Raw genomic sequence first — 26,948 nt, 5'->3', positions numbered from 1 at the left:
GTCCAGAGAAGCTCTAGCTGCCCCATCCCTGGTAGTGGATGCTATGCTGCTGTGAAGCACATACTCGTGTGATTTTCACAGTAGCTTCCAGATCCAGGGATTTTGATACTGAAAACTATCCAAGAAACCTGACTTGAGGCAGAAGTATTGGAGGCTACACCATAAACAAGCCAAACCAGCCTTGTCAATGTTATCTATTTAAAATAACACCAGAATTCTCAGAGCAAATAGCCTAATGGCTCTTCCTGTTTCATCTCCATGGGCCTCCACTGATGGGCACAGCTGGAGAATGAGGCCTTTGGTAGGAGGCACAATTGCTCTTATGGTTTTGCCACTGTGGTCACAGAAGCCCAAGATGGGAAGGGTTCTTCCTTACCCTGCATCAGCAAGTGGAAAACAGCCATCAGCCAGATTCTGGACAAGATTCTTCCTGCACTCATCCACTGCCAGAGAGTGGTCCCACTCTTTTTCATGTCTCTCTTTTTCAGGGAAATCACCAATGCTGGAGGGAGCTCCAGCACTGTTCTCGAGTCCATGCCAGTTTCTCTGTCCAACAGCTGGTAACAACTCAGTGATCTTCTTTCCTCCCATGAGCTAAAGGAAGGCTTCTGGGGACCCATTTTCAGGCAACCCCACTACAGCACTCAGCTCAAGGGTGCTGAGTTTCCAGATGGATCCCATCCTTTAAACTGGAATCTGTTGCTCATGAAGTATCATTCCCTTTGCCTGAGAAATCTCAGGGTACTCATTTCTTTTTCTGCTGCTGTTCCAGGATAGCTTGCCTCTTCCAAGTGACAAGGGTCTGCTCTGAGAGCCCTGTGTGAGGCTTTGCATTCCCCTGTTTATCTCAGGGCTCTAAGCAGTGTTGATGAGGCATTCACAGCAGGTCTCAGTGACCTGCACTCTGCTGTGTCTTGGATTTCTTGGACATTTCAAGTCCTGCTTTTTGTTTTTCTCCAGGACTGTAGAGGGCTTCAACAATCTAAATATACAACCCTCTCCAAAATGCATCATTCTTAGGCAGAAATCACAAGCAGTGATGCCTATCTGAGGATAAATCCAGCCTCAGACTCTTTCTGCTGTCCCTGGCATCTTCCCAAATACCACAGAAAAACAGCACAGCTGACAAAGAATGGGAATCAGCCTGTGCCTTGGGCAAAGGTGCCTGGATACAGGATTAAGTGCCAAGTGCCCAGGTGGATGCAGGAGGCTTGTGAATCTCCTCCAAAAATGCCATTGCTTCTAGAAGGGAAGAGTAGATGCTCAGTTCAGACTAAATTATCTCCCTTGGAGAGCTCTACACTCAGGAAAAATTAATCCCACACCCTCCACAAAGGTGTGTCTACCATGTTGATGCTTCCTCCTTATGAAGTGGTTACATAGACTATCTTCAGTGCCAGTGAGCAGAAAGAAAAGGTTTGAGAACATGATTAATCTGTTCTGAAATGAAAATTGGGAGGGGAAAAGCAAATGTTGTTTAGAAGTGCTAATATCCTCCCAATGAGTGTAAAGAGAGACTTGCTTCTCAGCCAGCCTTCCACAGCTCTGCACTTTGACTGCTTTGCCAATCCCATTAAAGTTTTTCCACAACAAAGACCAAAATGGGTGGAACAATGTAGTGCTAAAAATGATGTGGGGTTTTAGATGTGGAAATGCCCTGACACATCTCATATGAAGCACACAATTTTGCATAATTTTAATTAAAAATAAGATAGTAGATTCAGATACTATTTTATTATAATTTTGTTTGCAGTCTTATGCTAGGAATAATAGCTATGGGTACAGATATTAGACATTGCCAAATTTTATCCTGAATCAGAGTATGATTTGATGAAATAGCTACAAGAATGTGGCATAGATACATCACAAAACTCAGGCTAAATCTACTTCTTAAAGCTATGTTTCCTAAAGTTGCTGGGATTTCTTTAGGAGATTCAGACAAACCCTGACAAAATGAAGCACTTGGCAAACGGAGGTAGAAACCTGTGGGAGTACCACTCCTCTGGCTCTGTTACAGAAACCTTTACGGATGGGGTTTGTGACCCTTTCCAAGCACAGCATTTTAAAGGACTGGGAGGCATTCTGTATTCACAGGGAATGAACAGAGGGTGATGGGAGCAGCAGAACTAAGGCTCAGCCCAGCCAGAGATTGCTGTAAGGTGACATGAACTCATTGGGGAATTGGCAGCTTCTTGCTGCCTGGGATGCCCACACAGACTTACACTTCAGTGGGGATCTTCTGCAGGGCAGAAGTCATGGGACGGTGGGGATGAATCTGTTTGTTCAACTGATGCCCTGTGAAAAGTCACTTCACTTTTTCTGGAAAGCCCGTCCCAAAGCGAGCTTCACCTCTTTGTTTCTGAGTGTGTAAATGAAGGGGTTTAACAAAGGAGTTACCACTGTGTTAAAGGTATTCACAATTTTGTTCAGATCCAGGGAATTCTGGGCTGATGGCTTGACATACAGGAACACGGTGGAGCCATACCAGATCGTGACAACACTGAGATGGGCAGAGCAGGTGGAAAAGGCCTTTTTCCGGCCATGGGCTGACTCGATCCGCAGGATGGAACAGATGATGTACATGTAGGAGACTAGGGTGACCACACAGGAGGCCACCACAACTATTATGGAGATAAGGAAGGTTGCCAGCTCCACAGGCCATGTATCACTGCAGGAGAGGGCAAGGCAGGAATCTATATCACATAGAAAATGATTGATGACATCTGGCCCACAGAAAGTCAGCCTGGATGTCAGAAAGGCCAGCAGGGAAATGGCCAAAAAGCCTCCCAGCCAGGAGCTGAGTGCCAGCCGAACAGAGAGGACACTGTTCATGAGGGAGCAGTACCTCAGGGGGTAGCATATGGCTAAGTAGCGGTCATAGGCCATGACAGACAGGAGAAAACACTCAGTGGAGCCTAGAGAGAGAAGAAAGAACAACTGGAGGATGCACACACTGAAGGAGATGGTCTGGCTAGTGCCCAGCATGACTCCTATAGCTTTGGGAACAACACCTGTAGTGTACCAGATCTCCAGAAAGGAGAGATTACAGAGGAAAAAGTACATTGGGGTGTGTAGGTTGCTGCTTCTCCACACAAGAGCTATAATGGATGCATTGCCTATTACTGTCAGGGTGTACATCAGTGCAAATACCACCACAAAGGAGACTCGGAATTGCCATGTGCCTGGGAATCCAAGAAGGATAAATTCTTCCACACTTGTCCCATTTGCCGTTTCCTTCCAAATGTTGAGGTCTGTCTGCAAAGAAAGAAAAGTTTCTGTGAAAGTTTGTATGCTTCTGCTGATGCTACAAGTAATGAAAAAAAATCACCATCCCTGAAAATACAGTTGGTGGACAGCATGGGAAAATGGCATTTACCCTATGTTAAAATTGTCAGAGAAATCCTTCCCTGATGAAAAACATTTGGACAACTAGTTCTAACCCTAAAAACCAGGCATAACCCAACAAATGAACACTTCGAGAAGTATTTATCAGAACATGCACCTCTTTTACAGCATGGGGAATGTAGTCACTTCTGTGACTACATCTGTGAGATGAAAATCCCACTTAGGAAACTATGACAACAGGCTGAGGCACTCCAGCTATGGGAAAAGCTGTTACAAGTAGGAAGGGAATAACATAACCTGTAGTCATCTGGCAATACTGATGTGTGATATCAGCAAATGCAACTGAGGAATGCAAATACTCTCATGATAATGTGACACTGCAAGAGATTTCCCCTCCTCTTCTATGACAGTTTATTACAAGAGATTGAGACTGAGCTGCAGCCACATAGGGCAGCAGGTTAGTATGACAGTCACTACTCAAGGTCTCCTATACTTGCTTTCTTCCAAGCCTCAGAACAGGAAGCTTTTGCAAATACCTCCATTTCCCTCACTGATGTCTGCTTCTCAGCATAGCTACTAGGGGTACGATTCACCTCTTTGCAATTTTGCCATCTCAGAGTCAAGGGAAGGATTTCTGCTGACCAAGCTGAAATATCTACGGTGAAAAACTATCTATCTCAGCTCCTCAGCTTACCCTCCTTCTTTCTTCACAGAGAGAGAAAAAGCATGAGGGAGACATGGCTCATTTTGTCTTATAAACATGGCTAAAAGCCCTCTGGAAGTGCCAGGTTGCCTCTGAGGTCTAAGGCAGGAGTCTAATAAGCACCTGGATGTTAGACATCTCAACTTGGAGATATTCAGTCTCAGCAACTGAAGGCAAAATCCTCTGAGTTTAATCCCATTAAAGGTAGCTCTGCTGAACTGTTCCTGCAAACAAGGGAGGATTCTTTATCAGTTCTCTAGAGAGAACATATATTCAGGTGGATATGGAAGGAGATGGACTAAATCACCATCTGAATCATTCTCTTTGTCTCCTATCTTCCTCCACAGTAATATATACCAGACATCTTATATACTTAAAGGTTAAAAAAATCTCCCTTAAATCGGCTCTCCTTAAACATGCAAGGCATTGGAAGTCTGTGCTATGTGTCTTGGGCAGGCTTCACTCACCAGATTTGCCAGTGGAAATGATCCAAATGACATTTTCTCATGCACCGTCCTCCCAAGGTAGCCATGGTCCCCTTGGCTAACGGAGAGCATTGGAAAAAGGAAGATTTACTGGGGGGAACTCTGGATTCAGCTGAAGGTGTGTGGATAAGCAGCTCTCCTCTCGCTGACTCACTTCAAGCTGATGGCAACTGTCTGACCTGGTTTCCTCTCCATTCAGTAGGATCTGACAGCTTCCACTCCTGATCTTTTCCCTCTCACAGCCACCACTGTAATTCCACTAAAGGCAGCTTTGTGTGCACACACACAAAGTGTAAACTCTCTTCAGCTTAGCTTCGTACAGTGAGATCATACACCAGAGAGTGCCAGCATCATTAGCGTAAGAACATCTCCACACCCACCTCATTAGCACAATGAAGCTCCAGCTGGCCAAGCCTAGGAGACTGTTTTCTGCTTTCCCTCTGGTGTGCCCCAGAGAGTTTGACCTCTGGGAGGTCTTAGATAAATAGTACTCTCTCTTCACACAGGCCAATTAAAGAACAGCAATGCAATTCCCTAAGGGGCTGCTAGGCTGGCTGTTTGCCTCCTACCTGCTGCTGTGGTATGAGAACCTTGTCAGGAACTCAGCTGACACGGGGATGTCTGGAATAGTCATGTTCCAAGAGACTGGAAGGGTCAAGTATTTGGTGCTGGATACAAAGGTGACCACCAAACCTGCAGGGTAGGAAGTAACTAAATGCAACAATGGGCACATGAACACAGAGACTATAAGGTAAGGGATGCACCTACCTTCGTTTCAGAGCCTCTAAATGCGGTTAAGGCCTCTGTCTTCATCTATAATTGAAGAACTGATTAAAGATCGAAGTTCAAAATCAGATAAGACATTAGTAGAGGAAAATTTATTTCCCCTGACTCAGAAAAGATGTCTTCTATAGAGGTAATCTTTGCTCCATTCATCATCAGCTGAGAGAAACAGGCACTCTCAAGCCTTAGTTCAACCCTTACAAAAATATGATCTCTTACAGATCAGGAAATACAGGCCTTACAGACACCTCTTTTTCTTATGATGACCCTCAAGATAAACTAGTCAGCTGGCTTAGACCACACACACAAAAAAATATACACACTTATCCTCCAGACATCTTGAGTTAGATTCACCTCCAGAGTCTGCCTGCACTATCCAGGACCACCACACAAGTGTCCCAGGCTTCAGTGAGGTTGAGAGAAAACTGACATGTACTTGATGTGAGGTGGAGATGCAGCTAATGAGAATAAAGGGCTCAGCTTGAGCCTATTTGGTGACCATGAAACCATCTCCTTGCTATCTGTCCTATCCATGGAAATGGATGTGGGGTATAGCCATAGGATGGAGGTGTTGGAGCCTGTGGGTTCACTTGTGATTGCTCAATGAAGCAAGCCATGCCCACATGGCCAAGTATGCAGGTCCTGCTGTGAGCTTGTCCTAATTAAGGAGTTCAGAGGCCACCACTGGTGAGCTGCAGGATTTGTGTATCCAGAAAGATGATTCATGGTGTTTTGTGTGCACATCTGCTTTGGGTGAGGATGGGGTAAGTCCCCTGGGTGATCTGATCTCCCATCACTGACTGTGGGAAGAGTCCACAGAGTCTGTTAGGTCTGGTCCTGAAGGTGGTTTGTACTCTCCATCTGCAAGGCATGCTCTGAGACCAAGGAGTCATATGTGAGCAGAAATGTTGGAAGGCTGAGCCTGATTCCTGCTGTCTGTGGAGAAGTCACGGATGTCTTCCTCAGCTCCAAGGGACAGTGCCTGAAAGGGCCCCATTTCTGTGTTTCCCACCCTCCTCTTCCTCTGGGAATAATGAATGATCCACTTGTGTCCCCACCTTTTCCTCCACCACCCATGGCAATGCCTTTTGGTCTCAGCAACTTGAGACAAGGACACCAAAAAAGATTACATGGAGGCTGAGGGTGAAATGCAGAAAGCTTTATTGTCATTGAAGTGGGAAATGAGTTCCCTTATAGAGGAGGCTACTGGTGGTGGTGGTGGGAGACCACATGTAACCGCAGAAAGTCTTTGTCACAGACACTGGAGAGCCACTGGAGAGCCAACAGGGCATCCATCTGCCTGCCCTACAGTGGGCAGAGGTTAGCAGATCTCCCAGAGAGGCTCTGCAAGTCTTACAGTCCAAAAGTATGGAAGACAAGAGAGAGGTGGGAGAGAGAGATAGTAATGCAAGGAAAGCAAACAGTGGCCATGATTTCAGAGAGCCCCACCTGCCCTCCTTCAGAAGGGCAGCATTGGTTGCTCAGCACCTCTGAATTTGATGGCCAGGAGCTCTGACCTCAGTCCAGCATCAGCTTCTGGGTTCCTGGGGGTCTTTGTGAGGGCTGCACCACTGGCTTTAGCATGGACGACATCTGTTGCCACCGTAGCGGTTGGTGATGCAGGAGAGGTCAAAGCCCCCAGAGTTGATGGGCACTCCACCACTGCTGAGGATGCTGCCAACAGCAGCAGAGGTGGAGGATCCCACCACGGTGTTCTGTGGGAAGGAGCTGAGGATGGGGCCGGGCAGGGTCACCACCACGGGCGAGGGCTGGATGGCCACGGTGGAGTCCTGGCACTGCCTGACACAGGGCTCATTGCAGCTGTTGGCCAGCGGGGTGGGGCCACAGGGCCGGCACGGGGTGTAGCAGGACATGGCTTGGGGCTGCAGATGCACCTGAGAGAGAGGTAAGGGAAGGAAGCAGAGCACAGGCACATGTGAGGAGCCATTGGCCATGAGTCCATCATCCCACGGCAAGAATTGCAATGGTACCTGCTTGAGCCAGAAGGGAGAAACTAGGCAGAGAGATAAAGGAGTTTTCAGCCTCATCCTGACACAGTACTGCAAAGTTTCACTTTATTTTTTCAATAAAGAGCTCCCTCACCCAAGAGACACTAAGTCAGACCTTGCAGCAGCACTAAGACCTCTCACAGGCTATAGGAGCACACATCTGCTTTATCAAAAAAGGACAGGGGAAAAGAGTTTCAGACTCACCTGGATCCCAAGAAGAAGGAGGCAGGAGAAGTGAATGAGAGAGCATGAAGTCTGGCTGGCTTTTATGGTTGCTCTGAGTTGCCCCAGGCCTAGAGGTGGCTTCTATGAAAGTGGTAATTTCCTAAAGGTGCTCATGATGTATGGAAAACACCTCAGCTAATGAATGGGCTGGGTGCTTGTTTTCCGCGTTGCCACCTTTTCATTTCCTGGCTTATGTCATAGACATTTCTTCATGGAAGCTTATTCTGAGTCCTGAGACTGAGACGCCTCAGGATTTCCAGGGCAGGAATGTGTCTGTGGGATCTTCTGCTCAAGTGCTCGATGGGTGCAGTGTGGGGAAGTGAGGTTGGTCTGGAAGTCACTGGTGGTGTTGCCTGTGGCCTTGTTGATAGGAAGGGACCCAGCTGCTCTCAGCACTTCAACCCTAGACTGGTCACCCAGGGACATGCCATGATACCACTGCAAAATGACATGCCATGTGTCTTTCCTCCATGCCTCCCAACTTGCTCCAGTGTTTGTTTGTGTTCAGAATCTCAGGCATTTTGATTTATTTTCTTGCTCCTAAAGCTCTCCTTATGTACTTCCAGTAGTTCAGATGTGCTTAGAAAAGTTCTGGCTGGTGCTCTCCAGGCTGTGGATACGTATTCATCACCAATCCTGAGGAAGTGTAGGCCTTAGGGAGTCAGTTGTTGAGGGAAATGCCCAGAAATATGTTCTTGGTGTAGGACTACTGAGAAAATGCAAGACATCTTGTCCATCTCAGACCTCTGTCTTAGAAGAAAATTCTGCCCCCTGAAGTATCTGTTAATTATTACCCTAATCTGTTGTACAGATGTGGAGGAGGTCCCAGGAGGACCAGACCTGGGTAGGAGTGCCAGGGCCAGAGCTGGTGCTGGGGCTCAGGGCAGGGCCAGGCTCAAAAGAAGCCCATGAGCAGGATCCATCCTGTGACTGCCATGGGTGGTGAAGGAGACAGAACAAGAGTACAAGCATAAGGGTACAATAAGAGAACAAGAGTAGCTCAGGCCAGACGCAGGCACTGAGAGGGCAGAGCTGGGACAGGCCTGTGCTAGGCCTGGGCTGTCACAGAGCCCCTGGCAGGGACCAGGTGGAGCTGAGCCCATGGCTGAATTGGGTCCAGGTGATCTTGGTCCTGGTGCTCCCTGTCCTGGGGTCACCTGCTGGCTCTGTTCTGACTCCCACCGACTCTGTCTGGGGTAGAAGTGCACTTGTGGCTGGGTTGTGACACCTGTGGGGCCATAGAGTTCTTGGGCCTCAAGACAGCTGCTCTGTCCTGGGGCAAGACAAGGCAGAACAAAGCCCTGTTGTGTGTTTTTCCACCACTCCCTCTCCCGGGGTGACTTCACCTGATGGGTTCAAGGGAGAAGGACTCCAGCGTGGGGCCTGCTGTAGCTGATGCCACTGGGAACACACCTCAGCTCTGCACGAGGAGCACCAGGTGAGCCAGAGGCTGTGCTGCAAGGGGAGAGGGCTGCAGGGGGAAATTGTCTCTGCTGCCTGTGACCAGGCACGCTGACCATGGCCCCTGGATCAGGTGATGGAGGAGAGGAGCAGTGGAGCAGGGAATGTAGGCCATTCCAAGGCTATTAACCCATTTCCAACTCCTGCCATTCTTTGGCTTGTGAGCCTTCTTGACCAGCACAGCTTCACACAAAGCAAGAGAAGCACACTTCCCTAAGAAGTCTTGGAAATGCTGACCTCCTCAGGACTTCTCACATGCCTGCAGTTCTCTTCTAGAGAACGGCAGTTTTCAGGAGTCCTGACTGTATGATGTGCTTCAGGTCCAAGTGGAATTTCTGAGAGGAGACGCAGCCAGGCAAGGACTGACAGCCATTGGCAGTGAGATAACTAGGGATGTCTTCCTTCATGGATGAAAGGCTGGATATAAGTTGTAAATGTGCTCTTGCAGCCCAGAAAGCTGACTGTTTCCTGATTTTGCCCCTCTATGCTGAGACCCCATCTCAAATACTGCCTCCAGCTCTGGAGTCCTCAGCAAAGGGAGGACATAGACCAAGCCCAGAGAAGGCCACAGAAATGATCTGAGGGCAGGAGCACTTCTCTTATGAGGACAGGCTGAGACAACTGGACTTATTCAGTCTGGAGAAGACAAGGCACTGAGGAGACTGGTGCAACATTTCAGCACGTAAAGGGAGCTTAAAAGAAATACTTTAGCAGGGTTTGTTGTGATAGGGCAGGGGAAACAGTTTTAAACTAGAAGAGGGTAGATTCAGACTAGCTATGAAGAAATTTTTTACAAAGAGGGTGTAATACAGAGGAATATGTTGCCCAGAGAGAGGATAGATCTCTGTACATGTTCTAGGTCAGGCTTGTGTGAGGCTTTGAACAACCTGGTATAGTGGAAGGTGTCACTACTCGTTGTAGGGAGATTGGACGAGAAGAAATTTAAAAGAGCCTTCCAACCCAAAATTCTATGAAATTCTGTGATGCTTCAGTATGTGGAAGCAATGCTGGAAAGTCAAACCCAGGAACGAGGCCACTTTTTTGAGAAAAAGTCCCCTAAGATCCCAGTGGAGTGACCCAGACTGACATAATTTACTTTTAATGGACTTCTGCAGCATGTGGCATGAGTCCTGGGCTGACGCTGGTGTGTTTTGATCCAGAAATGCTTGGATCTCTCATCTTGTCATGCAAAAGATGTCTTCATTGAGGAATGTGCCAAAAATAAAGCAGGAACTGAAAACACGGCCATTTAAGAAGCCAAACCACAGCTCACAGCATTAAATGAGATGTTTTGCATTCAAGATGAATTTGTCAGAAAATTATCACCTCTAGAAGGGATACCTCTGGCAGTTTGGGGCAGTAAAGGTCCATGATAAAAGTCAGGATCAGGGAGAACACACCCTTGATGGAAGGAGATCAGCTCAGTGAATCCTTAGCAAACTGCACATATTTAGACCTATATTTAGGAATGTACACATGAGTGGTAAGGGAACCAGCTCCTGTCATTGCCATTCGTGGTTACCTTCAGCTGAGCATGGTGACTGGGTAGTGAAGCAAAGCAAAAAGGGGAAAAGGAGAACCCAGGGAACTACAGCCCTCTCAGCCTCACCTTAGCCCCTTAGAAGGTGATGGAGTAGCTAATCCTGGAAAGCTCTCCTAATCAAGGCATGTCAGTAATGATAAAGTCACAGGAGCAGGTCAGTGTGGCTTCACCAAGAGGAAGTAATGCCTGATCTTGATAATGTGCTGTGGTGATGTGACAGGCTCAGAAGAGGAAGAAAGAATGGATCTTCTCTACCTGGACATGAGCAAGGCCTTTGACACTTTTGTGTGGATTACTGTAGGAGCCTCACAGAGAAGCTCTTGATGTTGGATGAGTAGGCAGTGAGGTACAATGAAAACTGACTGGCCAGGCACAGGGATCAGTGATCATCAGCACAAAATAAAGTTGGAGACCGGTGACCAGTGGTGCATCCAAAGGATCAAGACTTGATGGGTCTTGTTTATCAACTTCATTGATGATGTGAGTGATGGGAGAGTGGACCTTCAGCAGGTTGCAGACAACATCAAACTGGGAGGAGAGGCTTATGCATCAGAGAGTCAGGCCAGCATCCAGAGGGACCTCAGCAAGCAGGAGAAACGGCCTGATGGCAAACTCATGCAATTGAACAAGGGAAAGTGCAAATTCCCTTCTGTCAAGATGTCCAACAGCATCCTCAGCTTCGTTAGACCAGGTGATGTCAGGAGCTCAAGAGAGGGGACTGCTCCCCTTTATGCAGCACTAGGGGGGAGACAGCTGCAGTGGCCTCCTCTGCCACCCTTCCTCTGTGACCATATTGGTGACAAAAAGGATCAGTAAGAGAGTGATAAGGTGAGTGAAAAATTGTCTGGCCTATCAGGCCCAAAGAGTTGTGGCCATTGCTTCAAACCCCAGCTGCAGATATCTCTGGGGTCTCTCAGGAATCAGCAGCAGGACCACTAGTGTTGCATATTACCATGAATGTCTTGAATAGTGGGAGGGAGGACACTCTCCACAAGTTTGGAGGTGACAGTGAACAACAAAGAACAGGCAGTGAACTGGTCTCTGTTGCCCAAGTTGTTCCCAGAAAATCCACCTGTGCAAATGAAACAGGGAATACAGACCAGACTCTGGCAGTTCTCTGCAACAGGAGACTAGGCTATGAACAGCCATCTGCAGAAAATCTCTGGCTGCTATTTCCAGACCCTGAGCATGGAGACAGCTCGGGGAAGCTGCTCCACTCCTGGTTCAGGGTGGAGCTACTGCCTCAGGCTGCAGCTGTTTCTGATTCTCGCTGGGATGCCCTTGCTGGAGGAGGGGAAGAGTCCATTCACCAGGACACCAAGCTGTGCCCGTGCAGAGCCTCTGAGCGCTAAGAGCCCGAGCGGCGCCAGAGCCGGGCTCAGCCCCGGGGCGGAGCTGGCAAAGGCGGGGAAGGGAGGCCAGAGAAGGGAAGAGAGGCGAGAGAAGGGAAGGGCAGGGGAGCCGGGGGCGGCCAGGGCAGCGCGGCTCGGCCGGAGTGATGCGGTGCTGTCGGGGCGCGGGGCTGACAGCGCTGACCGCGGTGCTGCTCGGTGCGTGAGGCTGGCGGCGGAGAATAAGGGTCGGGGTTTGGGCTGGGATGTTCCCCAGGGATCGCGGCGCCAGTTCCTCTGTGTCTTTCAACGTCTCTTCCTCGCTTCTTTGCATCTCTGTCATCTCTCAGCCCCCTTTCCAAATCCTCCGAGTCCCCATCTCTCTTGGCATGAGCCTGCTTGCATCTGTGCCTGCTTTTCAATGCACCCTTCTCCTTCACCTGCCTTTTCAAGTTATCATTGCCCTGACTGCAGCCCTCTACCCTTCATTGTAACAACTCCTTTCCCTATCTACTCTTCATCCATCCACCCACACATCCTCAACCCTGCTCACCAAGCATCATCCCTCTCTTCTCTTTCTACTCGGAGGCCTCTCTCATCTCTCCCTGATTGTTTCATATCTGTAGACAGTTGTTATTTCCTGCATGTCTCCGTTATTCCACGCATCCACACATTCCCCTGTGCATCAGAAGTTATTGTTCTCCATCCTCCCCTATTGCACAGTCAAACCTCCTGTCTCTTCTGTCTTGCTGTCCCTCCCTTCATGCAGCCAAAATTTTTATTTCTCCATGCATCAATTTCAAGTTCCCACTGACACCAGCATGACGCTCCATGCCTGGTAACGTGCATTCCTCCCCATTTTTTTTCGTCCGGCTCTGTGTCACTGCCTATACTCCTGTGGAAAAACGGACAACAAAACTGAGCCATAATAGTTGATCTTCCCAATTTCTTTCTTTCTTCTTTCTTGGCAGTGGCTACGGGCAGAGCCCAGGTACAGCAGGACCCATTCCTAGAGACAACCGAGGGCACTGGAATCAACATCAGCTGCTCACATCCCGAAATCCAAACCAGAGATTCGATCTTCTGGTACCGTCAGCTCCCGGATAAGGGCCCCGAATTCCTCGTGATCGCTCACAATGGGTTCAAGGAGCTACCGGAGAGTACGGGACACGTGTGGGTGTCGGAGGATCGCCGTTGGAGCTCGCTGTGGCTCAGGCGGCCCCGGCGCGGGGACGCGGCCGTGTATTACTGCGCGCTGGGGCCACGGGCAGAGGAGCCGGGGCTGCGGCCGGGCACGAACCGCCGCGGGCGGGGCCGGGCGGGGCCGGGGGCACAGCGCCGCCCGCGGCCAGCAGGGGGCGCTGCCGCTCCGCCCGCCGGGGCCGCCTCGCCCCGCTCGTCCCCGCCCAGCAGGGGGCGCTCCCCACACCGGAACCGACACCGGCACCGGCAGCTCCAACTCGGAGTCACCGAGCGCGCTCAGCCCCTCTTCTCACTGCGGCCTCCGTGCAGCTCAGCTCCTGACGGCAGCAAACAGCCCCGCCCGGCCACAGCTCCCTGTGCACACTGAGATGGTCTGTGTGAGGCACGGACCGCAGCAGGGTCCTGCCCAAGCCATCTCTTGCTCCTTCCCAAAGGGCTCTGTGCCTTCTGGGGAACGTGGCATCCTCCGGCCTGTCTACAAAGGCCTGCAAATATTGTCTCTAAAATACATCCATGAGGGTACACATTCCCACCCAGCCCATGTCAGGCTGGTTCTCCTCTTACCTCTGTTCTTCTCTTCCCACCGCTGCTGAGCTCTTTTTGCCTTTTCTGAAGGTCAAGTGACAGCTCAAGTTCGTTGCTCTGACCACACAGCACTGGGAGTTCATCGGAAAACAAATTACCTGATCCTGATATATTCTGTGTTGCTGTGGTCATTCTTGAATGTAGATTCGGCTGCCACTATTTAGGGAAGCCATAAAGCAAAATATGTCCCGCAGTGGGGAACTGAGATGATGACTGAGTTTTAAGAAAGCCCTGTCACGAGAAATTGCTAACTTTGTATTAATCCAGGTTGCAAAAAAGTATTCTGCAAGATGACTCTACTACAAAATATTAGGAAAAAGCTTATTCCCTTGTCTTCCCTTCCCGGAACTTCCCTTCCTTCAATACCCATCTGGGACATGACGCCTCCATCTGCCTTAAGCTGCACTCTGGGCACGCACAACACCACCACAGCTCACAGCCACACATCTTGCTCGCCTGCTCAGGCCTGTTACAACATGTGCCCATTGAAATACAGCTGGACTGCAACTCCCACTCAAACAGCTCATTCCAGAAAAGCTGCACACATCAGGTCTCACTCAGCTCTCCTGCGTGCTACTGGGTTGCCCACCAGGATCTTCCCTTTAGCAGGGGCATCAATCAAGGTCACTCCTCAAGGCTGAGGAATCCTGATCTTATACTTGGTGTGTCAGTTGGCAAGAAGAGCACTGAAGCCTTGAAATCTTAGCTAAGTGATAGAAAGGATGCATGGTCCAAGATAGAATTGTTTAGACTTAAAGCATTGACCAAGGCTGGGACAAAGCCAGGAGCCAGCTGCACGTGAACTCCCCATATGAGAAGGAGTTTGGAATGCAAGGGGGTCCTTTCTCAACTTCCTGACTCACTGGCAGTCTCCCTGACAGCTTTAGCTGACCCTGTAAATAATCAAGTGGACTTGGCTAACAAATCTATGTAAGCCACCCTCGTCTTAACCTTCTTACCTCACTACTTCACATCAATCCAATGTCTTGCTGCTTTTCACTCACATGTGTGGGGTATCATCAGAAACAACGCTCAAGACTGAACCAACTGCTTGCTTAGGTAGCACACATACACAGACATACACAAATCTACACCTCCAACTCTCTCAACTACATTGATAAGACTCAAGCCAGCCAAAGAGAGGCTGCTTGCACTCTCCAGGGCCACTGTGCAGCTCTTGGACTAGGCAGAGTCAAATTGTGCAACTCGGGTTTCCAGGCCTTCTGTGTGGCTGGGAAAAGAGTGATGGGAGTTCGCTGAGAGTGGGAGATGCCCACCTTGAGCCCACTCACCCACACTAAAGCCCTTCCCTGCACTGTGTCTGTGCCTGAGTATTGCGGCTGTGGTGTTGGGAGGAATAGGTGAAAAGTGGGCCAGGGCTGAGGAGGATTGTCATTCATCAAGTGACCTTGCAGCTGCAAAGAGCCCTTGGGAAAGCGGTGTGCAGAGCCCATGGTGATCCTTTAGCATGCACCGAGTTTCACTGTGCCTGCATCTCTGCTTCTGTAATTCTGCCCACAGGTGGCTTCAGGGATCCCAAGGTACCTGAGAGAAGGGAATCACATTTTTCATTTTAGCTGTGGCTTGGGGATTGTTCTGTCTGTCTGCCAGTGCTGATTCACACACAACTCTCTGTTCAATTTCACACACAACTCTCTCAATTTCTTACCTGGCACTGAGAGATCCTTGCCTTTCTGATTATGGAGAGACTCCCTATTAGCAACAGATCATCACAAGATTTCATGATGGATCAATACTCACGAAATGCATGCAGTCAATTCCTTCAGACATAAGTGATTGTCTCAGTCTGACACTAAGTTTTGACTGAGACACACCAAAGCTCCATCAGGTGTTTTAAAAGCAGCAAGGGGTTACAATCTAAATGTTAGGAGTCAATGGGAGGGCTCTAATACACTTTGGAATGTTTTGTCTCTGTATACAACATTCTGGTTTGATTCTATCTTGTTTTTTCTTCCATGTAGTAGCCATAGAAATAGGCAGGAGTAATTGGTAAGACCTCAGGGATTAGATCTGCCTATCTTTACTGCCCTTCATTTCCACAGGCCTAGAGGACACCTTTGCACAGGGAACAATTTCCCCACAAGCTCATCTGAGTGCAAACCAGCACACCTAATGCTGGAGGCTGCGCTTTTATTTCCTGCACTGCTGCCCTTTCTTTTCCAGGTTTGGGCCATGCCCATTCCAAACAGAAGGCTTCTTCTGAACACTGGGATGAAAGGCACCAGGATATTTTGGGCAGGAATGCAGCAGTGAAGGCAGAAGCCTCAGCTGCAGTGCTGAATGGATCCACAACAGGAGAGTGATGTTTCAGCCAGCGTGCCTCTGCTTTTATCACTCCCAGGATGAAGCCGCAATCATCCTCAATGGGACACTCATGGGCTGTTGTGCTGGATGACATCCCCCAGTCCTGTCTGGCCTTCTGCCCCAGCTCATGCCGATGTTCAGTCCTGGTTCTCTCCCCACGGGTGTGCCTGTCCTGCTACGATTGCCCTCAGGAAGGTATGCTAGTCTAGTTTGACTCATCTCCATTTTGGGTACAACAAAACCTTTGCACTTTGCTTGACTGGATCCTCGTCCTTCCACACAATGCTCCTGCCCTGCTGCTTCTGGCACCGTGTGTCCTCAGAAAAGTCAACAGCTGATATTGCTCCTTCGTGTGTTCCTGCCTTGTGAGCTCTTGGAGCAGCAGCGTTTGCAGGGACACATGAGAAGCAGAAATTTCTGAATGACTCCACACTGGTGTGCACAAGCATTTGTGTATCTGTGTTTGTCCATGAGTGATCCTTTATAGGAAGGGAATTCCCTGACTATGGCAGGGACACCGAGCACTGCTCAGGCCCTGCACAGCACAGAGCAGCAGCTTCCCAGGCCCAGAAGGAGCCTGAGCACAGCTGAGAGCTGACGGCAGTTGTGTCCTGTCCCTGGCCGTGCCAAACGTCCTTGTGTCGCTCGTTGTGCTGCTGCTGCTGGCACAGGCGGGGGCTGAGGCCGGCCGGGGCGGAGCTGGCGGCGTGCGAGAGGAGGCGGCACGGCCGCAGCAGAGAGCCGGGGCTCAGGGCCACAGCGATGCTCGGCCGGCGGAGCGGCGCCATGCGGCGGGCTCGGGGCGCGGGGCTGGCGGCGCTGGCCGCGCTGCTGCTCGGTGCGCGGGGGTGGCGCCCAAGCGGCCGCGCCCGGGGCTGGACTCATCCCGCACGTTCCTCGAGACTGCTCTCCTCTCTGGTTGCTTCATACAGCTTCTCTTACGAACTATTCTCCTGTTCATCCCTCCCTCTTCTCCATCCCACACTCTCACAGAAATCTCTGGATTCCATTCTCTGCAAAACCAGAGCTTTTTTACATTTTATGGAGTCTGTACGTTATCCCTTATCTCTTACTCCTTCTCACTTTTCTGTCTTTAGGTGCTTTCTCCCACCTCATCCTTTTCTCAAATACCCATCTGTAGCGTCGTGCCGTTCATGGTTTCACCTCTCCACAAACGATGAATATACGCTTGTGTTCCTGCTTATCATGAAAACCTCTGGAAACAGCTTTCCTCACCCTCTCTGTACATACGCGCTTTCTTCTATGCAGCAGGGCAATGTAGGATTTCAGGTTTGTCCTTTTCTTCCCCCGGCAGCGGCTGCAGGCACAGCCCAGGTGCTGCAAGAGGCATTCCTGGAGACCCCCGAGGGCACCGGAATCAACATCAGCTGCTCACACTCCAAAATCCAGACCAATGATTACATCTACTGGTACCGTCAGCTCCCGGGACAAAGCCCCGAATTCCTCGCACTCGCTGCTAGAGGGTCCAAGCCTGTGCCGGAGATTGCAGGACAGCTGTGGGTGTCGGAGGATCGGCGTTGGAGCTCGCTGTGGCTCAGGCGGCCCCGGCGCGGGGACGCGGCCGTGTATTACTGCGCGCTGGGGCCACGGGCAGAGGAGCCGGGGCTGCGGCCGGGCACGAACCGCCGCGGGCGGGGCCGGGCGGGGCCGGGGGCACAGCGCCGCCCGCGGCCAGCAGGGGGCGCTGCCGCTCCGCCCGCCGGGCCCCAGGCGGCTCCGCAGCTCCTTCGTGTGCCCCGAGCCCGCGCACAGCGACACCGCACAGCCCGGCACGGCCCCGACACACGGCTGCCAGCCTGCCTGCTGCGGGACACAGCCGCCACACACAGCCCCGCCTGCCCTCGCTCCCGAGACGCCCTCTGCCTCTCACCAAACTGCTGCGCCCGCCGCCTCTGCCATCGCCTTCGGCCCTCCGCCCACGCCTCATGCTGCTCTCAGCCTGCTTGGCAAAGCAAACAGCTGCTCCGGGACAGCATCTGTGCTGGCGGCTGACAAAGCAGCTGCACTCACTGGCACACAGGGACTCATTCAGCTACTGTTGTCTCCTCAGTAGGTCATGGCATGAGAAGTGTTTATAGGGATGCTTTCTGAGGTGACGAAGAAATCTCCATCTCTGTCCCCGCAGAAATGTCTCTGTTCCTTACTGGGCGGTGCATAAGAATCAGAATTCATTTAGGGACGGGTAAGGAAGTGTACTTTGAATCATAGATTAGGCTGGCATTCACTTCTCAACGTTTTCTTCTCATCTACATGTTTCCCCAAACACCCCTGCATCTGCATGCAGCTCTTTCCTAACACAATAGAATATCTGGGAAAGAAAATAATCATTCTTTTGGAGTAGAGAAACTTTTCAAATCAACTGAGGGCTCTGTAACACCCACCTCCCACCTGAAACTCATTGGAGCCTTTTGCTTCACATTACTAACCTCTCAGGTATCCTGGAAAGCAGATGCCCACGTTCAGGAACGCTGCAAATGTTGGAGTGAGACACCTGAAAGAATGAGCTGCTCATTAACTTTCTCTCGTGACACTTGCTCGAGAGACCTCAATTCCTTTAGGGACAGTAGCCGTTCAGCATCGTGAGGAGACCATTTGAATTAGCAAGTTCAGTAGAGGCCGCAGTCAGAGTGTGTGAAAGGCGAGAGTGTCAGGTTCTCTAAGGTTCACATCACGTCCATTTACCTTTCCAAGGGAAGATCAAGAGAAATTGATGATCAAAGCACACAATGACACCAATGTAGCAGTAGGAGATAAGGGAATGAAAGAGGGAGGTCAGAGCTCATCAACCTCTAATTGATGAGCCTTTAGGAACCAGCAGCCGTGGCTGTGAATTCGCTCAGGCTGAGCTTTCTCAGTGAGAAAGGGTTAGAGATGATGAGAGAGGACATCAAAGCCCAAGGAAAGAAGAAACTGCTAGTAATGTATCTCCGGGATCACCAAGAATAGTTACAGGATTCTCGTCTAAGCACAAATGCTGGGAAGAGTCCTCATCTCCTTGAACATCTCCTGCCATCTTTTCTCTGTTCTGAAGCCTAAGAAGGTACAATTTTGGAAAGAGCCCGTAGAAGGGTAAGCCTTCAACCGGAAAATCTGTGACAACTTCAGGATCCTCCATTTCTCTAGAAACCTCCTTCTAAACAATGGAGGAGTGCAACACCTACATGAAAATATTCCTCTCATACCTACTATTATTACCTGCTTCTTTGATCAACTTAATCCAGGAGAATTTTTATGACAAACCAGTTGGAGAGAAAGACCAAATGACCAGTATGGGAGCACTCTGAACTTGATATGGAAAAGAGGGTGAGTGTGAGGCACCTGGGAGGGTGGCATTTGTCCCAGGCAGATGAAGAAGGGAACAGGAGAAGGGGCAGAGACAGAGGAGTCCCCTGTTCACTGAGGAAATTGCAATGAGCCCACACAGGTGAGAAAGCTCAGAGGAGAAGGAGCCGCTGAGCTCGCAAATGCCCAGCACGGGGTGTGCAGCAGAGCTGGCGATTGCAGCTGGGGAGGGGAGGACTCCACTGCGAGCTGAGCGGGAAGAGCCCCTTGCCATGGCTGAGGCCCCAGAGGCACGGAATGCTCCCAATGCCACTGGCTGAGGGACAAACGGCGGCTGCTGCTGGACCAGCCACAAACGCAGCAGGAGCATTTCAGGCACGCCAAGGACAGGCCATTGCTCTGCCTGCTCCCGCTGCTGCTCCCTTGGCTCCCGCACAGAGGCGTTTCCGGCACCTCTGTTCTCTCGCCGCTGCGACGTGCTTTCTGACTCTTCCTCACTCAGCAAACACGCAGCTTGCTCTCGCCATGCACCTCGCACATCTCATCCTCACCGTCTTGCTGGGACAGCTCCTGGGTAAGTCCTGCCTTCTCTCTCAACCACTCGTCTCCTTCCTATTCCTTTCCCCAGGAAATCCTCAACAGCCCCTTGAGGACCGTGTTGGGAAATGTGAGTGATTCGAGGGGAAATACTAACAAGAATCGCCTCCTCTTTGTGGTTTTGCATGTGTTTGCTCAAGAAGGTCTTTGATTTATAACGAGAAATGGAAGGAAGAGAAGATATACCTGAGATCCTTTTCTGTCTTTTCTCTCACTTTGAGTCCATGTCCTTCTGCCTCTCACTTTTCATCCTCCTGCTGCCACCTCAGGAGATCTCAGCTGTCTCTGCAGTTTTGCAGTATTGCTCCTGTTTTAATTTAAAATCACAGATCCTGTCAAACCTGCCCCACACACCTCACTGGTTTTCATTTAATTACATTTATTTAGAATTTCATTCTGCCCCCAGGCTGACACAGCTCTGACACGGCTTCCAGTCAGTGTTCTCTGGGCTGACAGCACATACAAGGCTCCGTCTTTCCAAGCTTAGCTTTGTGTTACTCAGGGATCGAGGAGCCCTCAGAGTTGTTGGAAATGGGACAGCAGGATCAATCCTTCTCCTAAACATCGGTGCACTCCTCAGGCCGCTGGAGGGGTGCTGATTCAAGCACACAACGTTCAGGCGTGACACGCCATTCCCTGGTTCACTGAGCAGGAGTAGAGACGCAGCCCAGCTCACCGTTGCATGATGCAAAGGAAAGAGTTCTGAACTCATGCCCTAAATCTTTCAGAACTCCCCTGCTACAGGAGAGGCAGCTTTCTCCACCAGGGTTTTCCATGCACTTGATTGACTCCCCTTATTCCCTCCCTGTTGGGGTGCTGACATTGACTTTCTTCCAGGCACCACGGGGCAGATCACGGTCACCCAGGAAGATGGAGAAGTCACGGTGAAGCAGGGACATCCCTTCCACACCACCTGCAAATACCAGACCAGTAATTTTTGGGGATTACTCTGGTACAAGCTGCGGAAACGCCAATCCCCCCAGCTGGTGTCCTATCAATCAGGGACTGGCCCCAAGCACAGCGGCCGTATCAGCACGCACCTGAACACCACGGGGAAATACAGTGTCCTGAAGGTGGAGGAAGTGGAGCTGTCTGACAGTGCCTTGTACCTGTGTGCTGTGCAAGACACCCTGGTGCAGGGAGCTTCCTCGGCTGTGCAACAACCCGGGGGAGGGAGGGCACGTCTAAGTTCATGGTTGGGGATGAAAGGGATTCTGATCTCGACAAGATTGTCGCCACAATTTGCATCCAGAGTTTGTACAAATTTGTGATGGTTTTCATTAGGTCCATTCTGACACTTCCTTTGGGAAAATATTCTGGACAATTTTAACTGATCTCTGCATTATGCTGTCTTTAAGTAAAGAAATATATCCCCTCTGCATGCCTGGGACTTTGTCCTTTCACACTCCACCCATGCTGATTTTGGCCCCACATGTTCGCAGCACAGCCCAGGGCTGGTTCTGTGTTCCTGCCCTGCGTGCTCTTGCAGCAGCCCCGTTTGCATGGACACACGTCAAGCACAGATTTGTGGATGGCTCCACACTGCTGTGCACGAGCCTGTGTCTGTCCGTGTGTGTCCCTCATCGCGAGGGAATTCCCTGACTGTGCCAGGGACACCGAGCACTGCTCTGGCCCTGCACAGCACAGAGCAGCAGCTTCCCAGGCTCAGAAGGAGCCCGAGTGCAGCTGAGTGCTGACGGCAGCTGCTCGCTACAGATGTGTGCAGGGAAGAGGCGCGGAAATGCAGCCCCTGTGTGCCGAGCCCTCCCTTTCGTGGCCCTGCAAAGCTGACGCTCCTCTGATGTGGATGGATGTGCTTGCGATGCAGTGTGGGTGGTGTGTGGGACGGGACCCAGCTGTGTCCTGTCCCTGGCCGTGCCAAACGTCCTTGTGTCGCTCGTTGTGCTGCTGCTGCTGGCAGAGGCGGGGGCTGAGGCCGGCCGGGGCGGAGCTGGCGGCGTGCGAGAGGAGGCGGCACGGCCGCAGCAGAGAGCCGGGGCTCAGGGCCACAGCGATGCTCGGCCGGCGGAGCGGCGCCATGCGGCGGGCTCGGGGCGCGGGGCTGGCGGCGCTGGCCGCGCTGCTGCTCGGTGCGCGGGGGTGGCGCCCAAGGGGCTGCGCCCGGGGCTGGGCTCGTCCCGCACATCCCTGGAGGCTGCTCTCCTGCCTGGCTTCTTCACACAGCTCTTCCCGCGAACTCTCCACCTGTTCATCTCTCCCTCTTCTCCACCCCACACCCCCTCAGAATTCTTTGCCTTACTCTGCAAAAACTTTGCTTTTTTTGCAACTTACGCCCTCAATAGATTGCCCCTTAGCTCATCTCCCTTCTAAATTTTGTCTTTTCGTGCTTTCTCCCACATCCTGCCATCCTCCAATGACTCTCCTGAGCGTTCTGTCGTTGACACATTCATCGCTCCACAAACGATTAATGGACACTTCTGTCCCTGCCTATCTTGATATCCCCTGGAAACTGTTTTCTTCACCGTCTCTGAACTTGCGGACTTGGTTCTCTGCAGCAGGGCAATGTGGGATTTCAGGTTTGTCCTTTTCTTTCCCCGGCAGTGGCTTCAGGCAGAGCCCAGGTGCAACAGGAGCCATTCCTGGAGACCACTGAGGGCACCGGCATCAGAATCAACTGCTCACACCCCAACAAAAAGATCGTGGATTTCATCCATTTCTACCGTCAGCTCCCGGGCCGGGGACTCGAATTCCTCGCATCCACTCCTAAAAAGTCCAAGCCTGTGCCGGAGATTGCAGGACAGCTGTGGGTGTCGGAGGACGGGCGTTGGAGCTCGCTGTGGCTCGGGCGGCCCCGGCGCGGGGACGCGGCCGTGTATTACTGCGCGCTGGGGCCACGGGCAGAGGAGCCGGGGCTGCGGCCGGGCACGAACCGCCGCGGGCGGGGCCGGGCGGGGCCGGGGGCACAGCGCCGCCCGCGGCCAGCAGGGGGCGCTGCCGCTCCGCCCGCCGGGGTCGCCTCGCCCCGCTCGTCCCCGCCCAGCAGGGGGCGCTCCCCACACCGGAACCGACACCGGCACCGGCAGCTCCAACTCGGAGTCACCGAGCGCGCTCAGCCCCTCTTCTCACTGCGGCCTCCGTGCAGCTCAGCTCCTGACGGCAGCAAACAGTCCCGCCCGGCCACAGCTCCCTGTGCACACTGAGATGGTCCGTGTGAGGCACGGACCGCAGCAGGGTCCTGCCCAAGCCATCTCTTGCTCCTTCCCAAAGGGCTCTGTGCCTTCTGGGGAACGTGGCATCCTCCGGCCTGTCTATAAAGGTGGGCAAATGTTGTCTCAAACATGAATCCGCTAGGGTACACATTCCCACCCAGCCCATGTCAGGTCTCTTTCCTCTGTTCATCTCTTCCCACCGCTGCTGAGCTCTTTTTGCCTTTCCTGAAGGCCAGGCGACACCTCAAGGTCGTTCATGTGAGGAACCAGCAACAGCATGCTACAGTGAAATTTTAGCTAGGTCATATATCGGATCTGTTATGCCTATAATATTTTTTCAAAATAAACTCTCTAGAGAGTCTAAGATTACGTCTGGATGCAGTCACTCTTAAACTTCCCACTGAGAAGGTGTTCAGAGTGCATGGTGGTTCCTCCTGATTCTTGGGACTTGATGGACTTGCCTGAAAATTTTACCCATAATCTCTGCAGGAAATGAACATGTGAACCTTGCCACCAAATCCTGTTAAACTACTCTTGGATTTGCCATTGAATTTTGTTAACTCTCTGGTTTATTTTAGTGAATTAAATGCTGCCTCTCTCTTTTGAGAAAAATACATCTCCTGTCATCGAACTCCTTGTGTATTTAAATTCAGCAGCTGGGAATGGGGCAGTTAAAAACCAAGAGAAACAGGAGTTACAGATATGGAATGAGTTTGGCACAGGCAAGAATCAGCTCTGACCTGGCAAAGGTCCATTCCACCAAATTAGAAATGCTTGTCAGAGCTCAACCAAGTTCACTTGTCTTTGTCTCCTCTGCCCTGCCGGGGCCACACTTTCATCTGGGGTATATGGTTCCCTTGCCTGGCAGCCGTGCTTGATTTTATTCTTCTGACACCAAGAGACACCAAGAACTTAGCCCAGACCACTTTTGCTTCCCGCTTCTGCCAGGGCTCCTTCTGGACTCTAAAAACCTGGAGCTGGAACATTCTGCCGAAGGAAATACAAAACCAGCCAAACAGGGTGAGGTCACAGCGTGGCACACAGTGCAGTTGTTTTTATTTCTCCATGGGTCTCCTAACTGTGGTGGGAATCGCCTCATCCTTGTCACCTTGAGCACTGAGCAGCCCTTGAAGATCCTGATACATTATTCCTTTCTAGGCTTTCCCTCTTGGAGATCTGCTGTGTCACCCCCAGATGCTGGAATCATTCTTTGCCACCAGCACTACCTCTTGCGTTTCCTGATTTCATTCTCCCACTTCTTCCTGGGTATCACCGGGTTCCTGATCCTCTCAGCCATGTCCTTCTGGCATTATGGCACTGTCTGCAAAGCCCTTGGTGAAAAGCACTATCATAACAAAGGAAGCCAACTGCCATCCAGTGCTGTGGACATGGGCAGTGGGCTCCGGAGACATCTCCTTCCAGGTGTCACTGCTGCTGAAATGTCCTTTCTGCACTACAAACATTGTTAACCATCCTTGTGTGATGCTACTCTAGCATGAGCGTGGCCTGTTGGGGCTGGGTTGACCTTGGCAGTGTCAGACAGCTCCCAAGCTGCTCTAACACTTCCCCTCTATTAACAGGACAGCAGAGAAATTGCAATGAAAGGAAGCTGGGTTCCCATAAAAATAGGGAGATCCCTCACCAGTTTCTGTTATGGGTAAAAGAGAGTAGATTTATGGAAGTTAATTTATTTACAAATTATAAGAAGATAAGGAGAAATAAAAGCAAACAGCAAAGCACTTTCTCCACTGCCTTCCTTTCCTTCCAGGCTGAAGATCGCGCCTGAATTTCTGCCTAGGCCGCTCACCAGTGGACAGGAAATGGAGATGCATTCAGTTCATAACACCTCGGGCATTTCTTCCTCCTCATGATCTTTCCCTACTCCGGTCTGTTGTCCTTCCCATGGGAGACAATCCTGCAAGAATCTCTCCAACAAAGGTCCTTTCTAGGGGCTGCAGTTCTTCACCAACTGCTTCTGAACGTGTCCTGTCCACAGAGTGCAGACTTTCAGGAAGAGATGCCTCCAGGATGGGTCCCCCGGGTGTCCACACATCCTGCCAGAAAAGCAGCTCCAGAATCGGCTCCTCTCCGTGGAGGCACAGTCCTGCCAGGACCTTGCTTCAGTGCGGGTTTCCATGTGTCACACCTTCCTTAAGGACGCATCCACCTGCTGTGGCTTTGGATCATTGATGGGATGGATTTCAGTTTTACCACGGACCTTCATAGGCTGGAGGGGGACACCCGCCCTCACCATGGTCTTCATCACAGGCTGCAGAAAGATCAGTGCTCTGGTGCCTGCAGAAACTCCCCTCCCTCCTTCCTCACTCACCTTCCTGACTGCAGAGTTGTTTCTCTCACTGAATCTCACTCCTCTCTTCCCGATGATACTGCACAATTCTTTTTGTGTCTTTTCAATCTTTTCCGGCAGAGATGCTCTCTCTGACAGCCAAGGAGCGCAGGGTCTTGAGGCCGGCAGGGCCCTCTGCCTTTTGTGCCCCTTGTCTCTTCTTACAAACACGTTCCCCAAAGGCCAATTCTGAAATCTCCAGTGCCAGTGGAGTGGGAATGGGAAGGAAGAGATGGTGGGGGACAGGGGAGAAAATAACCTGTCGGTCCTGTGCTCCACGGGACAACCCGCTCCCGGTCCGCGCACTTGGCCCCGCTGTCCCCGTGGGCCACAGCTCCGATCGCTGCCCCGCTCCCACCGCTCTCGCCTCCCCCCCGCATCCAGGACCCGGCGGGAGCCCGAGCGGCACCGGCGCAGGGCTCAGCCCCGGGGCGGAGCTGGCGACAAGGGAGGGGACAGCAAAGAGGAGAAGCGGGCGCTGCCGGAGCAGAGAGCCGGGGCTGAGGGGGCAGCGCGGCTCGGCCGGGGCGATGCGGCGGTGCCGGGGCGCGGGGCTGGCGGCGCTGGCCGCGGTGCTGCTCGGTGCGCGGGGTTTGACACCAAGGGGGCCGGGGCTGGGGCTCCAGTATTTCCCAGCGAAACTGGCGCGGATTCTTGCCTCTATAACGCAGCTCTTTCTCTCTCCCTGCCTTTCTGCCATCTCTCATCCCCAGAAGTCTTCATGGTTTGTTTCGGTAAACCCTGCTTGCGCATATTCCTGCTTTTCCGTGCACCTGTTCTTCACTTTAACTCTTCATTACTCCATCCATGCCTACATGTGTGGATCTGACTTTTGCCTAACCTCTGCATGCACGAATTTCGAATTCCTCACATTCACTTCCAGTCTGGCTCTGCCTTGTGGATACTGTTCCTGACTCCGTCTGGCAAAAAACTCGCAGAATGGCACGTTTTTGACGATGTTTGTCCTTTCTTCCTTCTTTCCCAGCAGCGGCTGCGGACACAGACCGAGTGCAGCAGAAGCCGTGGGCAGAGACCACCGAGGGCACCGGCCTGAACCTCACTTGCCTGCACCCCGGAATTACTGCCGACTCTACCCAGTGGTATCGCCAATTCCCAGACCAAGCACCCCAGCTGGTAGCAACGGCTGTCCGAGGCACCAAACCCGTGCTGAAACCAGAGGGGACTCTGCTGGTGTCGGCAGATCGCCGTTCGAGCTCGCTGTGGCTCAGGCGGCCCCGGCGCGGGGACGCGGCCGTGTATTACTGCGCTCTGGAACCACGGGCAGAGGAGCCGGGGCTGCGGCCGGGCACGAACCGCCGCGGGCGGGGCCGGCAGGGGCCGCTCCGCTCCCGCCTGACGCCGCTGGGCGGGACCGGGACCGAACCACGCGTGGAACCCGCCGGACCCCGGCCGGGAGCCACCACGGGCCCAGCCTTCCACGAGAGACTCCTTCGAGCACAAGGATGCTGCCCTGCAATGTGTACAAAACAATTCTGCTGGAGAGGGACATTTAGCAGCGGTCGAGGGAATCAC

At 51.8% G+C, this 26,948-nt stretch overlaps 3 protein-coding genes and 1 gene segment (V, D, J or C); 2 read left to right on the top strand and 2 right to left on the bottom strand.

Moving 5' to 3' along the window:
- Nucleotides 1–2,310: 2,310 nt before the first annotated feature.
- OR6F1 (olfactory receptor family 6 subfamily F member 1) lies at nucleotides 2,311–3,063 on the bottom strand. Its single transcript, XM_014893953.2, has one exon. It carries the CDS (start codon nucleotides 3,061–3,063, stop codon nucleotides 2,311–2,313), a length of 753 nt encoding a protein of 250 aa, XP_014749439.2.
- A 3,397-nt stretch (nucleotides 3,064–6,460) lies between these two features.
- Nucleotides 6,461–11,811, bottom strand: LOC106864338 (feather keratin Cos1-2). Its single transcript, XM_088179437.1, has one exon. The coding sequence runs from the start codon at nucleotides 7,362–7,364 to the stop codon at nucleotides 6,894–6,896; it is 471 nt and encodes a 156-aa protein (XP_088035563.1). The 5' UTR covers nucleotides 7,365–11,811; the 3' UTR covers nucleotides 6,461–6,893.
- An 8,015-nt stretch (nucleotides 11,812–19,826) lies between these two features.
- On the top strand, nucleotides 19,827–21,700 carry LOC148221153 (T cell receptor alpha variable 1-1-like). The segment is given in 3 exon segments: nucleotides 19,827–19,875; nucleotides 20,736–21,031; nucleotides 21,686–21,700. Coding segments are annotated over 3 exon segments (360 nt in total).
- Nucleotides 21,701–21,936: 236 nt separating this feature from the next.
- Nucleotides 21,937–23,059, top strand: LOC148221152 (uncharacterized). The gene is made up of 2 exons (XM_088179505.1): nucleotides 21,937–21,988; nucleotides 22,461–23,059. The coding sequence occupies exons 1-2, from the start codon at nucleotides 21,937–21,939 to the stop codon at nucleotides 23,057–23,059; spliced, it is 651 nt and encodes a 216-aa protein (XP_088035631.1).
- Nucleotides 23,060–26,948: the final 3,889 nt, after the last annotated feature.

Source organism: Sturnus vulgaris, chromosome 27, assembly GCF_052056855.1.
Source record: "Sturnus vulgaris isolate bStuVul1 chromosome 27, bStuVul1.hap1, whole genome shotgun sequence".
Classification (NCBI taxonomy): domain Eukaryota; kingdom Metazoa; phylum Chordata; class Aves; order Passeriformes; family Sturnidae; genus Sturnus; species Sturnus vulgaris.
This window is presented reverse-complemented; position numbering and strand designations above follow the sequence as displayed.